Below are 13218 nucleotides of genomic sequence, written 5' to 3' on the forward strand. Positions count from 1 at the left end.
CAAGTGACACAGTATAAGCAGAATAAGCCTTTAATTTCTGTGTGGGCCCAATGCCTTATATTTCAGACACCTGCATGAAAGTGATTGAGTTTTATTCAATTTAAAAAATGTAACCTCAATTTTGTGATTTTTGTGTTTTTGTGAATTTTTGTGATTTTTGTGATTCTTGTAATTTTTGTGAGCTCACAGAAAAAGACATTTCATTGCCAGCAATTACTGCTGCACGCCGTATTGTTGTGCATTTGATAAATAAACTTTGATTTGATTTGATTGTCGCCTGAAACTTGTACTGAGAAAATGTTAATTAATAACCCCTATATAAGGGTGGAAGATTTTTCTCACTAATAAAGAGATCAGCAGGAATTAGACCCTCAAGATCCAAGTACTCCAGGACCAGGGCTACAATACTCTGCAGTACCAGGAGACCCATTCAGACCTTTCAGAAGTATATACAGTGCCATTCAATAGAGATCACAGAATTACTGGAGATCATAAGCAGAACAGAATCCTTACTGGCCATCCTCATGTTCGACAGTAATATCTAATTCTCTCTCATACATGGGGATGGATGAGGTAAAATTTTAAACAAGGAGAAAGAAATGGAGAGATAAAGGATCATTAGTTTATAAAAAGACAGGGTTATATTCCAGTGTGTAATGTGGTTTGACTGTTGTATTCAATATCTTGGCTTAACATATATTTGTACCCAGAAAGAGGCAATCATACACATTATCAAAAAGAATGCCAAATGATTCCACTGCATCAATCTGCTTTGATAAGTGATGTTTTCTGGGATGGTGACTCACAAGGAAGACTGCAGGTGCCAGTCTTGGTGGGACCAGTGACAACTGACGGGGGTAATACAAAGATAAAATATTCTTCCCAGGCAGCGTGTACGGAAAATGAACCCATAATACTGTGGTTGACACAGCGCTTGGGGGAGCTTATTAAAATTCTTTTGATTTTTTTTTCCCATAAAAAGTACACATGCATTCTGAGAACACAGGGTATTTAGTTTGATTGAAGGTTTCAAATGTCATCTGCAATGCAAGTGTCAGGACTGTATTCTTAAAAATACTCCATTAGACCTGCCTCAGAGATTGTCAGGAAGCACAGCATGTTTCAAAATGCCTTAACTAGTAAACATGGAACATTTATCAGCATTTCAAAATGCTGTAACTTGTGAAGTACACGAACTTTTACCAGCAGTTCAGAATGTTGTAACTTGTGAAGTACATGAACTTTGAGGTGTGCTCTATTTAACAGTAAATGAGTCACTTAGCAAAAAACTGCAAGTTTCATGGAAAACGAAAGCAACTTTGTTTTGACACAGTGCCTGAAAGGAGAGATAGCACCAATTGCAGAAACAGCACGTCTCCCACGTTCATAAAAGAGTGCAGAGAAAACACAGGCCAACTGAGTGCCTGCTTCCTCTGGAAACTTTGCCAGCTGCATGTAAGTACAACATGACCAAGGTGTTGTCTGAGCCGAACAGCTGAACATACACTCAGAGCAAGTGCCTGTACTACATGACCCACTCAGGAGACCCGTCTAAAAAATGTAAAGAATCCACATAACTGTACTGCCACCCGAATTACGCAGTCAGCTGACAGCATGACAGTCTTGTATAATGTCTTGTAAGAACATAACCTAGGATATGAAAATGCAACACTATTATTTCTAACAAAAACATTGATATTCCAATTATATAAAAATGTTAACCTACATTTGTATACAAAACTGAAAAGGTCCCTTATCATGCATAATAGAAGTTTGTCTTTCTTCTGAATTAAGAGCCGGGGTTTAATTGAAGCAGGCTGGAATCAAAGCATAAACAGCACAACCTACCTCTTACAAGATCTGTCAAGATCATATTGAAGCAAGAAAGGTTGCTGTTGTCCTTAAAAGGGTTCAAACAACAATGATCAAGCTGTCTGCACATTTCTTAATCAGAGCAGGTACATCTGTTTACTGCAAAATATTCTTCTACACTGCTTGAAGAAACTTTGACTGATTATTGCTGTGTGCCTTGGGAACAGATGGTGTCATACTGATTATGCTAAATATGGAAAGCTTCTCTGGAGCTCCCTGCATTGCACTATAAAAATGAAAAAAGAACAAAGAAACTAGAGAAGCAAATCAAGACTAATCTCTATTTACTGCTACATCAAAGGAAATGAGTATTTATGGCTCATCTTGTGTCCTCTGTGCAGCATCAGGTGTAAAACCAAGAGTTACCTAACAATTGTGTGCTTTGAAGTGTAATCAAGTTTATAAATAGTCCAGAAATTAAGATTTAGATCAGAGGTAACTTAAAAATTGATAAGAGGCTCAATTAGAAAAGATGTTGGGATTGCAGGTGGAGCCCAACAATCACTATATCACCAGTTCAAACCAGTTCCCCTGGTGGTTATGCACAAGTGGTTGGGCATCCTGTAGACTGGGGCCTCTCAGTGGGCCAGGTGCATCACAGTGACACCTGGGATACACTGGAAGCTCAAATGCTTCAGTGTTGCCAGAAAAAGGCACATCACACCTCACGCCAGTGACAAGCACGGTAAGGCTTTGTTTTAACATGTGAGCCGCTCGGCTGTGGTGTGTGAGGACTGCACATGCAGTCCTCATCCCCACCAATACTGCAGCACCCGCAGTCCACATTCCCCAGCGCTGAGGCACCTACAGTCTTTGAGTTTTGGATACATTGTTAAACTTTTTAAACACTGCAATTTCTGAATTGCTTACATTTATTCCTGAAGTTAAAATTTGCCAGTAGATCTTGGTCAGCTAAAAGGAAAAGAACATTGCAAAACTAAAACTTTTCTGGAGGCTAAACTGGGTATGTGAGTTAAATAGGGTTAGGGAGCAGTAATTAAATCATCATGGTATCCAAAGTATAAATAACATGAAAGGATAAGTGAGAGAAAATTATGAGAATTGGAAGAACACCTGGTCTCATTGATTTTTTTATATTTTAATTAAACCAAAGTTTTCAACATAAGTGTGAAATGGTCAAAAATACATTTCCAAAACTCAATTTACTTATTTATGAAGGTAGGATAAAGTCAGTTTCTTTTTACATGCATTTTCTTCTTATGCAGTATTTTGAGGCAGTCAATATGAGAGCTGATAGGCAAAGACAGACAACTTTTAGGTCAGCTTTATCAATGTCTTTTCCACAAAGGCCTAGAAATCACCTGGTGTGCAGAATTGCAAAACAGCAAAGCAGGAAGCTGTGCTTTTTTCAGCACTCAGTGTGAGCGTTTTCTTTATCACTCAGAGTGCATCGCTATGCTGTCATCCTCATCCCATATAATCCAATCAGGACTAGCAATGGGCATGTTTTGTGCTAGGATAGGTGCAGTTCTCAGGTAGCTGAAGTGGATGTTATCTCAGCAAAGCACATGTAACCACTGTATAATTCTGGCTAAACTTCCACTCGAGAGTATTGGCATGAGGAATTGGTTATCAAACCCAGTCTTACAGTGTGGCTCATTTTTATTTTGCTGGGCAATCTCACCACCTCCGTGGCTGGAATGTCAGGAACCCAACAAGGACAATGGGTCTTTGTGTGGAACATTCTTCTCCTTCTCCCCCTTTTCAACAATATACTAAAAGAAAAGAGGTCAATCTATGCATAGTTTTGTGTGCAAAATAGCATGTATAATTTAGGAAAGCAATAATGGAGGAAAAGTGACATTCTGTAGAGCACAAAGACATCAGTAGAAATCACTGCAAAAATGATGCTGGATACATCACTCTCTTCCCCAGACTATGTTTAAAAGCAATATAAAAGCAAACAGAATTATCTAAGATCAGCATTTAAATCAAAGAATGGTGTTATGTTTTTGTAAAGCTTTTGAATACAGATTTGGTTACTATGTTACAAAAATGCTGTTATGCTGCTTGTGAATCAGTTAAAAGATGAGCAACCCAGGCACACTAGGGATGATGGGCCTACACTGCCAAGGTAAAAGAACTGCACCCCTAGTCTTGAGCACTGTATTCAAAAGCTTCACAGGCATTGACTTCAGATCAACAGTAAAACACAAACCAACAACTGTGAATGATGTCGTTTAAAAAAACAATAAAGGTTTTGTGAAAGGTTGTGGGATTCTTGGATTAGTTATTCACCCACATTATTGGAATTTATACTCCAGCTTCCTTCGAAGAACAACTGGACAAGATCCTGGGATCGATTATGAACTGGGACCAAATTAAGCTAGAATGGTGATTTATCGTGTTCTCAGGTTCTCACCCAACTAACTTGCAAGTTTAAAATCTCCTTTGGTAATAAAGCCCAAAACATTGTGCAGTTTTACTGATTTCTTTTCCATTATAAGATATCCCTGCAAATAACTGTGAACTGCCAGCAGTGTCATTTTTATAACATATTTTTTCTTTTCCCTTATTCAAATTTAACCACATAAATCCTCAGAATATTTGTTGTTTTAAATAGAAATGGTAGAATACCATCAGGACCTGGAATTTACTTTAAAGGCTTCTCCTTCCTGTAGCACATCTGCATCTTTTAGACTTGTTATTGATTTCTGGGCATGTTGCTGATATGTTCTTGATGAATACCTAAGTGAAATATTCATTTTCATAGATCACCTATTTCCTTTTCATTATCTATATATGATCTATTATCTATTGCTTTTTAACTATGCTTGAAATTCATACTTCCAGATCTAAAGGTGCACTGAAGCCTGGTTTATAGGTATCTATTACCTCTGTAATAAAACTGTGAAATGACAGCAAAGTTATATGTAATATGCAGTATACCAAAAATTAAATGGTCATTGTATGTATTACCTTTCTAATAAAGGTGTGAATCAACAGCAAAGTTTCATCTTCCTATTCCTGCAAATCCTCCACATTTCCTATGAACTCGGAAAGAGAAGGAACTGCAACTTGTGAGTAGCAGACAACATTCTTCAGATGAATTCTTAGACTTTTCAGAAGGTGTCTGTGGGTAAATTATTTATATGGCAAAATATCTATGATGGGAGACATGGTGGTACAGAGTATACTACCTTATGCTCACTGCTTGCCAGGATAGGCTCCGTCTCCCCCGCGGCACTGTATTGGATAAAGGGGTTAGAAAATGGAAGGATATATGGAATACCAATGACATGTGAACCAAAGAAACAAAAAAGTAAGAGCCATTATAGTTTCGCCAATTAAGAATTTCGGTCTGAAAAAAAAACAAAAAAATACGGTAAAGCAGCTTAAGTAAAAAGAAAACCTGTAGTTTTCCATGTCTACTGCACAAACTAAAACTTGGACTGAAACATGATAATAGCTACAGCTACAACAGAAAAGAATGGAATACATGCTGTATATATGAGGTCAATAAGTTAATAACCATTAAAATTGTCCACATTTGCTGTTTTTATAAATTTTAAACAAATTTTACACTTTTGCGAATTAACATCATGTCAACTTACACCTACAAATCTTCAGCATTTACATGATTATATGCAGCACAAAATAAATATTCTGCTCTCGAGGTTGAAAAGACTTATCAGGCTATTTGATTTCTAGTCTTTTTGTGTTCCTAAATTATAGGAGAAAATTAAATAAATAATGTTATGAATGTTTTACAACAGTATTTCTTAATACCTGTCAGAGAATGTAGAAATATTCATAAGCACAAAAGAATAAGCGAAAGACAATAAGACATAAAAAAATCACACTTTTACATATTTTGCTTAAGTTATTTCTTTCCTTAATAAGGAGAACTTTATACTTTTAGACTGGTCCTTTGGCAGTTCACAGCACTATTAGAAAACCTAGCTCCTCATGTACTAATATATTACCATTTCAAGCAGTGGTAGACAACTCCAGTTATCCTGACTTATGGTCCTCCTTTAATCATTTAATCAATGACATGTATGGCTGTCAGACTAAATACACTATAGGAAATAAATGCCTCAACACGTAGGCTTTAAAAAAAAATGTGATACATGGTGAAAGATGGTGCATTTACTGCTTGTGCGCACATTTGTTTTTATTTAGAATATTTAGAAATGACTTTTTTTTTTGCTTGGCTTTAGCAGCAGCGAGAGGTGTGTCTCATAGGGAAAACCCACAGACATGTTCATTTGCCCTTTTCTCACACTGAAAGCTCCAAAGTGCTTTAGGTGTTGAAAATTACCAACTGAACCAAAGCTGCTAGAGACTCAAATTAATCCAACCAAGATGTCTACTCTTGGTCTCTGCAGTGTAACAAATATCCAGTTACAGTCTCACTGGGTGGAAAACAAAACTAGGGCAATGGCTTACATTTAGTCTGTTTTATAAACTCAGACACAGGCACAGACATTTTAAACACTGTAATTCGGACACGAAACGCTGAGTTCGAATAACTTTGGTTAACATTGGAAAAGACGGGCAGGGAAACAGGTGAGACACCACTGTCGCACCACTACTGAAGAAAGTACATCCATGAGCCTGAAAACTGTATTTTTATACCATGAAGACCACAAGTCTAAGGAGGGGCTCCGGACTGTACCTGACTGTAACATCACAGCAAGTGTCCCAGTGCAGCAGTCCCTGCTCAGTCAGGCACAGTTCAGAAGAACCTGAACCACGACAGCCTCATTGCGTGTCCTCGCAAATGAAAGTGACGGTGCCATCCAGAAGGTCCTCCACGTTTACAGCTACAATCTCGGAGCCAGAGGTGGAATTCTGGGAGTCCGCCAATGCCACATAGACCTGAGGGCTCCCGACCTGGGACTGCTCCAGTGTGATCATCTGCTCCGCCGCCCCTGGCTGCTCTGCGGCTCTGATCACCTTCACATTTCAAACAGGAAGGAAAACGAAGCTTCACATGGGAACGGCAAACAAGACACAGGCAAATTCAGGATCAGATCAGTGCTGAAACAGAAGTGGTGCAGCACCACAGATATAATAGGTATTCATGTATGACTGGTGTTTGTGTTTTCAAAGACAGCCAGGATGCTGCCTATACTGCACACTAAAGAGAGGACCCTGAGACTGGCCAGGCACTTGAGAGCTTTCAGCACTAGATAAGCTCTGCAGTGTGTAGTCAGTTTGAGGAGCATAATGAAGAGCTTGACTTGGCAGCGCCTTCCAGAGGCTGTGCGCATACACTGCCTTCGTATTCCAGGCACTGGTACAAGGAGTGTTGCCAGAAGGAATAACAAATTAATTTAAAAAAAGATAACAGTAATATGATTTACATACAGTATGGACACTCTATAAGCACGATAAAATGAGGCATTAAAAGAAGAATAAATGTGTACTGATAACAATAGCATTTATTATGTTTTATTTTCCTATTCTGAATATTTATGACCCCATGTTGCACCTCTGTGGAGCATCAAGAACACTGTGTGGCATGTATTCCACAAGGCATTTAAACATTTGCATTCCAGTCCTTCTTCATTCTTCAAGCATGGTTGCCTTTAGTTGAGGTTGTAGTAGGAATAATGTTGCGTAGGTCTGATCTGTGCATTATATTTCTCCAGCTGGTTTCAGTGGGAATATAATTTATCAAAGCATTTTAAATACAGGAGAGAGGTGTGGGGATTTCTCTGACCAGGGAAGGTGATGGACTCTTCTTAAACCAACTATAAGGCATTGCTTTTCCTTGTACATCCATCAGAGCATTCCTAATATTTTGGGTGATGAATACATGCAATGTGAAGAGAAAAAGGAGGGGAGTCACTCTTACCATTTGCGCTGAAGAAGCCTCAGAGCTGGACTGAAGCTCAGCGGGATGCTGGGAGAGGAAATGCTCCTGTAGTTCTTGCTGCGATGGGAAGATCAAGTCACAGTGTCCACATCCAAAGGCCTCCCCCTGCTGGTTAAAGTGCTGCACGCAGAGGTGCTGCTGCAGTTCTGCCGTGGTTTGGAATGATGATGGACAGTACAGACAGTTAAACAGCTGGGCTCCTGAAAAGACAGTTCCTGGTTTCAGTTACTTTCATATCTACCTAGGTAGTTCAAAATCTAAATTATTTAAGGAATATGTTGGATTGAGTCACCAGTACCAAGCAGCTTTTTGGAGGTCTTTAAATCAATTCATACATACATTTATTCATTTAACTTTATGATGTAATTAAGATACCCTAAAAATGTAGGCAATGTTTGCCAACAGAATACTATGCTTTGTCTTTTATAAAGATTAATACATAAAAATGCTATATTTTACCCAAGGGCATTAACTACCTTCCTAAAAGTTTTTGCTGAAAAATATTACTTTTTTAACACCGTAAGATGATCGTGCTTTCCTTCCAATGTAAAACAAAACCTCAGCATTTAGATATTAAAAAAACAGTGTGCCGGCCTGCTGCTAGAAGCTCACTACATCCAATAATTTAAATCATCTGCTGTATCGTGTCACATTTATTGGGGAATTTTAATCCCTCTGCTACCCAGTAATCTAGGATTCCACATTTTTTCAGCAAGTCAAGGGGGTGTGCAGACCCAGAGCAACACCTCAGTTTAATCATGGTAACACAACAGTTTCACCTTCATGTTTTTCCTTAGTGTGCGTCTTCAGTAACTCTGTATCGGGGAAAACATCTTCACAGTCTTGACACTTGAAAAGCTTTACATCTGTAGGCAGAAAAACATAAAGAAAATTACCTTGAGAACAAAACTGTCCTGACTTAAAGTGAACCCTAACCACTGTCACCATGAGGTGATCTCAGTAGGACTGAATCAGGATATTAATCTTACAAAGGGTGACATTCAAAGAAGAGCTAATAGTATTTCAGGACATGCAGAGACACCAGAAAATACCATCTAAATCTTCACTGTGGGGCTTCACAATTCCTATCGTGTCTGCTGGTTTTCATTCCAGACTCATGATACGTAATTGAACCCTTAATTGGTCTTTGTTTTAAAATTTTTAAATTGTTTTGTTCTCCTAAAAGTTGTAAGATACCCTCAAGTATTTAATTGGCACAGTTAAACTCTGAAAACAATAAGAAACGTCAAATTTCCAAATTACTCGTTAAACACAGGGTTCAATTAAATAATCAGGAACCCAGGACACAACCAGGCAGACACTGGAGTCTCAAGGACCAGGACTGAGAAAACCCAGCCTAAAACAAGGCTCTGAGGAAATCTGACTGTGATTCTAAAGGTCCGAATGGAACTGATTTGTTAAAAGCAAACCTATGGGTTCAATTCAAAGATTAAGATGGCACACCAGAAGATTTACTATTCATTGGCTCTGTGGAAGTTATTATTACAGTCATCTAGATTGATGACTGACCATAGTAATTTTAATTTTAGCCCTCAAGCACAGAAGAGCATGTGTACAATAAGCTCAGAACAAAGGCTATTTGGCCAATAAATTATTATTAGAAGTCAAAACCTCTGAGAATCTATTCTTAGTCTGATCATGCAGTTTGGGGTATACAAGCTGAAGTTTTGAGTATTTATCAAAGTATCCAGTTCCTCCTTGATGGATACAACATAATGAAGAATCGGACATATTTATATAGCAAACCAAATCTGCTTTCTTTAAATTTTCCGATGTGGAAGTAATTCTACTAAAATTGGGCACCTTCAGACAGCTCAAGGAGTTGGACTAAATTGCTCTTTTTGAACTTCAATCCTTCCCTCTTTTCTAAAATAAAATACTTAAATTAAAGTGTAATAAATTAAAGTGTTAAATGAAAGAGAAAGCCAAAACTGCTGTATAAAAGAATTAATTGGGAATTTCCTATTGTAGTCGCTATATACAGTATGTGCTTCTTATCTCTCATTCAGTTGGCTTCAACTGCCAGAAAAGAGTGCAGTCACAATTGCCACTCATTATTCACACCACATTACCCAAGCCACTGTATCGCTGCATGGATTCCACTTAAATTTAGGATTGATTTTAAGATTCTGCTTATAACAAACAAGATCCTTTCATAGTCACAGGCTTCTCATTGACAGGAATGGGTTATTGCTTATGCACCTAGCTGCACTTACAGGTCAGAGGGGTAATGTGTTGATAGGCCAAAGGAATTAGATTATATCCAAGAGAGAAGATGTGGTGGGAAATGCAGCTTATAGCTTTTATGGCCTTGTGAGAACTCTGTTGGTCTGTGTTGGATAGTAAACTTTTTAAATACTATTGCAAAGCACCAAGCATGCTTGGGATAGGGGAGGCTTAACACTGTATGAAGGAGTTAAAGGCAATGTTAGCAATAGCAATGTTACAAACAGACTGGAAGCACACATTAATATGCTCTTGAATATGTAGTGAGATCAATTTTATTACATATGTTTTAAAAACTATTGTATTGTTATAAACATTATAAATAGAATGAGCATCACAAGAAGTCTAATTATGGGATTCCGTCCCACTACTCTGCCCGAGTCTGGAAAAGCAAGACTTCACTTGTCTCTAAATTCTAGATGCAACATGTCATCCCAGTTCATCCCACTAACTCAAGGGACATAAGTTCAATAGGATTTAAGTCTGTTAAAGGGCGGCATCTACAACATATCACTCATATTCTCATCTTGCAAAAAAAGTTGTTGTTACACAAGTCAAATGAGGATATACATTGTCATTGTCATACTGAAATGTCACACCAGAATGAGTCTGCAGAAAGAGCAGCAGATGAAGTCTCAGGCCTTCACCCCCTACCTTTTATTAGGGTGGACTGCAGAAAACCTAAATTCATCTTGGATCCACTGAAAGCAAGTCTAAGTGTAATACATAAAACGATAAATGTTTCTTCTGATGCCCAGTATATTCTCAAATGTATTTCAGAAACATGTATATATTTTTGTAAAATATATGTGAATATGTGCTTCAGATAAATATAACTAAGATTACTTGAATGTACTGAAGCTTTGAAATGCAACACATTTGTCATTGTCTCATTGTGACTGGAGACTGTGTTTCCAGATCACCTGGCACTCGTAAGGTATCCACACATACACATACACCAACAATTCACCAAGTATAAAAGGCGATAAAAAAGGCTTCAAACATAAACAAACTTTAACTAGTCTGGAATCTAGATAGCTTTGCTTGCTTTGCGAGTGCACACAGAGTAAAGTAAGGTCGTTCATATAAGGTCAAAACTAAATATTAACTTAAACCAAACACCTGTTTCCTTTGTTTGATAAATGAAATAAACTAAATGTACGTGGACAAATCCATGTTTAATTCACAGATTTTTAATACATGCCTTCTTCTGTTTTCTCACCCAAAACCTGTAGGACTCAACCACGGTAACAGGTGCTGGCTTAGCAGTGCCTGTTCCAGGGCTGTGCATGCATGGTTCTATATGTAATGAGATACGGTTATGTGGGGGCTATATTTTTTTAAAAATATGTATGTACATAAAGGGATTAATAGCATTTTATTTTTGTTAATGACTTGCTGAATTTTAAATTGTGTATATATTGGAGGAAGTTGCATATCAGAATTCTGATTATTATTTTGTATAATTCCTTTTTGCTTTGCAGTGGAATCTTCTAGGGGGAGAAGTTTTACCTAGAAAGCAGCTCCTCAGGAAGGGAGAAAGGAGATAGGAGGAAGCTTGTAGTAGTGTAGAGAAGGAGCTAACTACAGCAATCTATTTTTTTAATCAATTAATGTATATATTTTTGTAACTATAGATTTGTGTTTTTTTTTCCTTTTGATTACTTTGTATTTTATCAGGTGTTTTTGGGTGTGGACTTTGGGAACACAGATCCTCTTCTTTGTAATTGTAGCTGTGTCATCATTATTGCTGCATCCCATTTGTGCTTCTGAACTATTGAAGGACGAGGCTGTGATATTTTTGGTGTCAGGAGTGGGAAGGCAATCCACAGAAGACAACTTTCCCAGAGAGGGAGGCCCGGACTGTGCTCTCAGAAAGCCCGATCAACGAAGCCAGAGAAGGGGCCCTGGGAAACAGTTGAATCAGATGTATCAGAGGAGAAGCCAAATAAGGGTTTAGTGCGCTGAATAAGATGCTTTGAATCCTTCCTTATGACGTCAGGATCTGGGTCCAAGGAACATAAACCGGAGGATGGGCTAACAGCTGCAAAATTGGCCCTGCAGTACCTCAATGAACAGCGAGAGGGTCCATCAAGACATCAGCAGACTATACCCATAGCACTTAAAAAGACTAAGGATGACTGGAACGTTTTAAGTACCTCTGAGGGGGTTGGAGTCTTGAGGATGGCCAAAGGAGAAGAAAAATACAATGCAGCCCATATGGCAAGTAAGGACTTTGTACAGTATGTTTTCATTGTCAATAGCCAGGGCATAAAAAAAATCAGTGTGTTTTGTTATGCCTTTTGGACTTCATGGAGCTCCTGCCAAACTTCAACACCTCATGGACAGGTGAGGGATGTGATGATTACTGTGTTGCATATTTGTATTATGTAGTCATCTACATAACACCTGGGAGGACCATCTCCACCTCATCAAAGTCCTAGGTTGGATAAATAATGCAGAAAATTGTGAGTGGGACTAAGGATGAGACTGTGACACTAATATTACAATATAATGCATGTGTTAAAACTTGTTTGCATGTTTCTTCCAAATGGTTTAAATTTATTGTACACTACTGTACACAACCGCTGTTGATTGCTTCTTCAGGTTCTGAGTTCTTTGACCCTTACCTGGATGCATGGCTTTTTCATGTTTGCTGAGAGTCTCACTGCTGGGGAATGTCTTATCGCATGATGAGCACTGGAATTGTGAAATCTTCACAGAGCGATGACTCTGTCCAGCAAACACCTCAGGGTGATTGGTACGGTTATGATACCACAGCCCAGAGACTTGCTGAAAAGCAAGGAATATATTCAATTATACTGGTTACCTGGAGATTTGTTTTAGAGTTAAGGAGCATTCTGGACTAGATTGACTAAAAACCCACACAATCTTCCTGCTCATTTTTTCTGCGAATTAAAGAATCAAATGAAATACAAACAAGGGCACAACTTTGTGTAGTCGGTTATGCAGTTTCTGATAGTATTTTTTAAAATCCTGAAAGTCTTTTAACTTCTAAGATATGCATCAACAAGTAAATGTGTACTTGTTATTTGGAGTACATGTTTCCATCACAGAAATGCAAAAGAAAGGCTTTCAAACAATGCAAACACAGAGCATACATATCTCCAAAAGCTGTGTATGTAGGTAGGGTCAACCAAGGGGACTATCATGCTTACAAATTAATTCTTAATTGTAAGAAACTGGGCTAATTCCCAACCTCTGGCTCCTTAAAAAAAACAGCTAGAAAC

At 38.2% G+C, this 13218-nt stretch overlaps 1 protein-coding gene across 5 annotated transcripts in view; it reads right to left on the reverse strand.

Annotated features, from left to right (window-relative positions):
• Positions 1-2988: 2988 nt before the first annotated feature.
• The window catches only part of zbtb40 (zinc finger and BTB domain containing 40), a 38067-nt gene continuing 27837 nt past the window's right edge, over positions 2989-13218 (reverse strand). For 4 of the 5 annotated variants that reach the window (XM_015336807.2, XM_015336806.2, XM_015336808.2 and 1 more), the window contains exons 15-18: positions 12598-12760; positions 8500-8586; positions 7700-7920; positions 5368-6795 (exon numbers count right to left, since the gene is read on the reverse strand). In XM_015336807.2, the coding sequence (XP_015192293.2) occupies positions 6601-6795; positions 7700-7920; positions 8500-8586; positions 12598-12760 (666 nt within the window). In that variant the 3' untranslated portion in view covers positions 5368-6600. Of the gene's footprint in view, positions 5080-5367; positions 6796-7699; positions 7921-8499; positions 8587-12597; positions 12761-13218 lie in introns of those variants that run through there. The other variant, XR_001477021.2, reaches the window with a different exon arrangement.

The sequence above is a fragment of the Lepisosteus oculatus genome, chromosome 25 (assembly GCF_040954835.1).
Source record: "Lepisosteus oculatus isolate fLepOcu1 chromosome 25, fLepOcu1.hap2, whole genome shotgun sequence".
Lineage (NCBI taxonomy): Eukaryota > Metazoa > Chordata > Actinopteri > Semionotiformes > Lepisosteidae > Lepisosteus > Lepisosteus oculatus.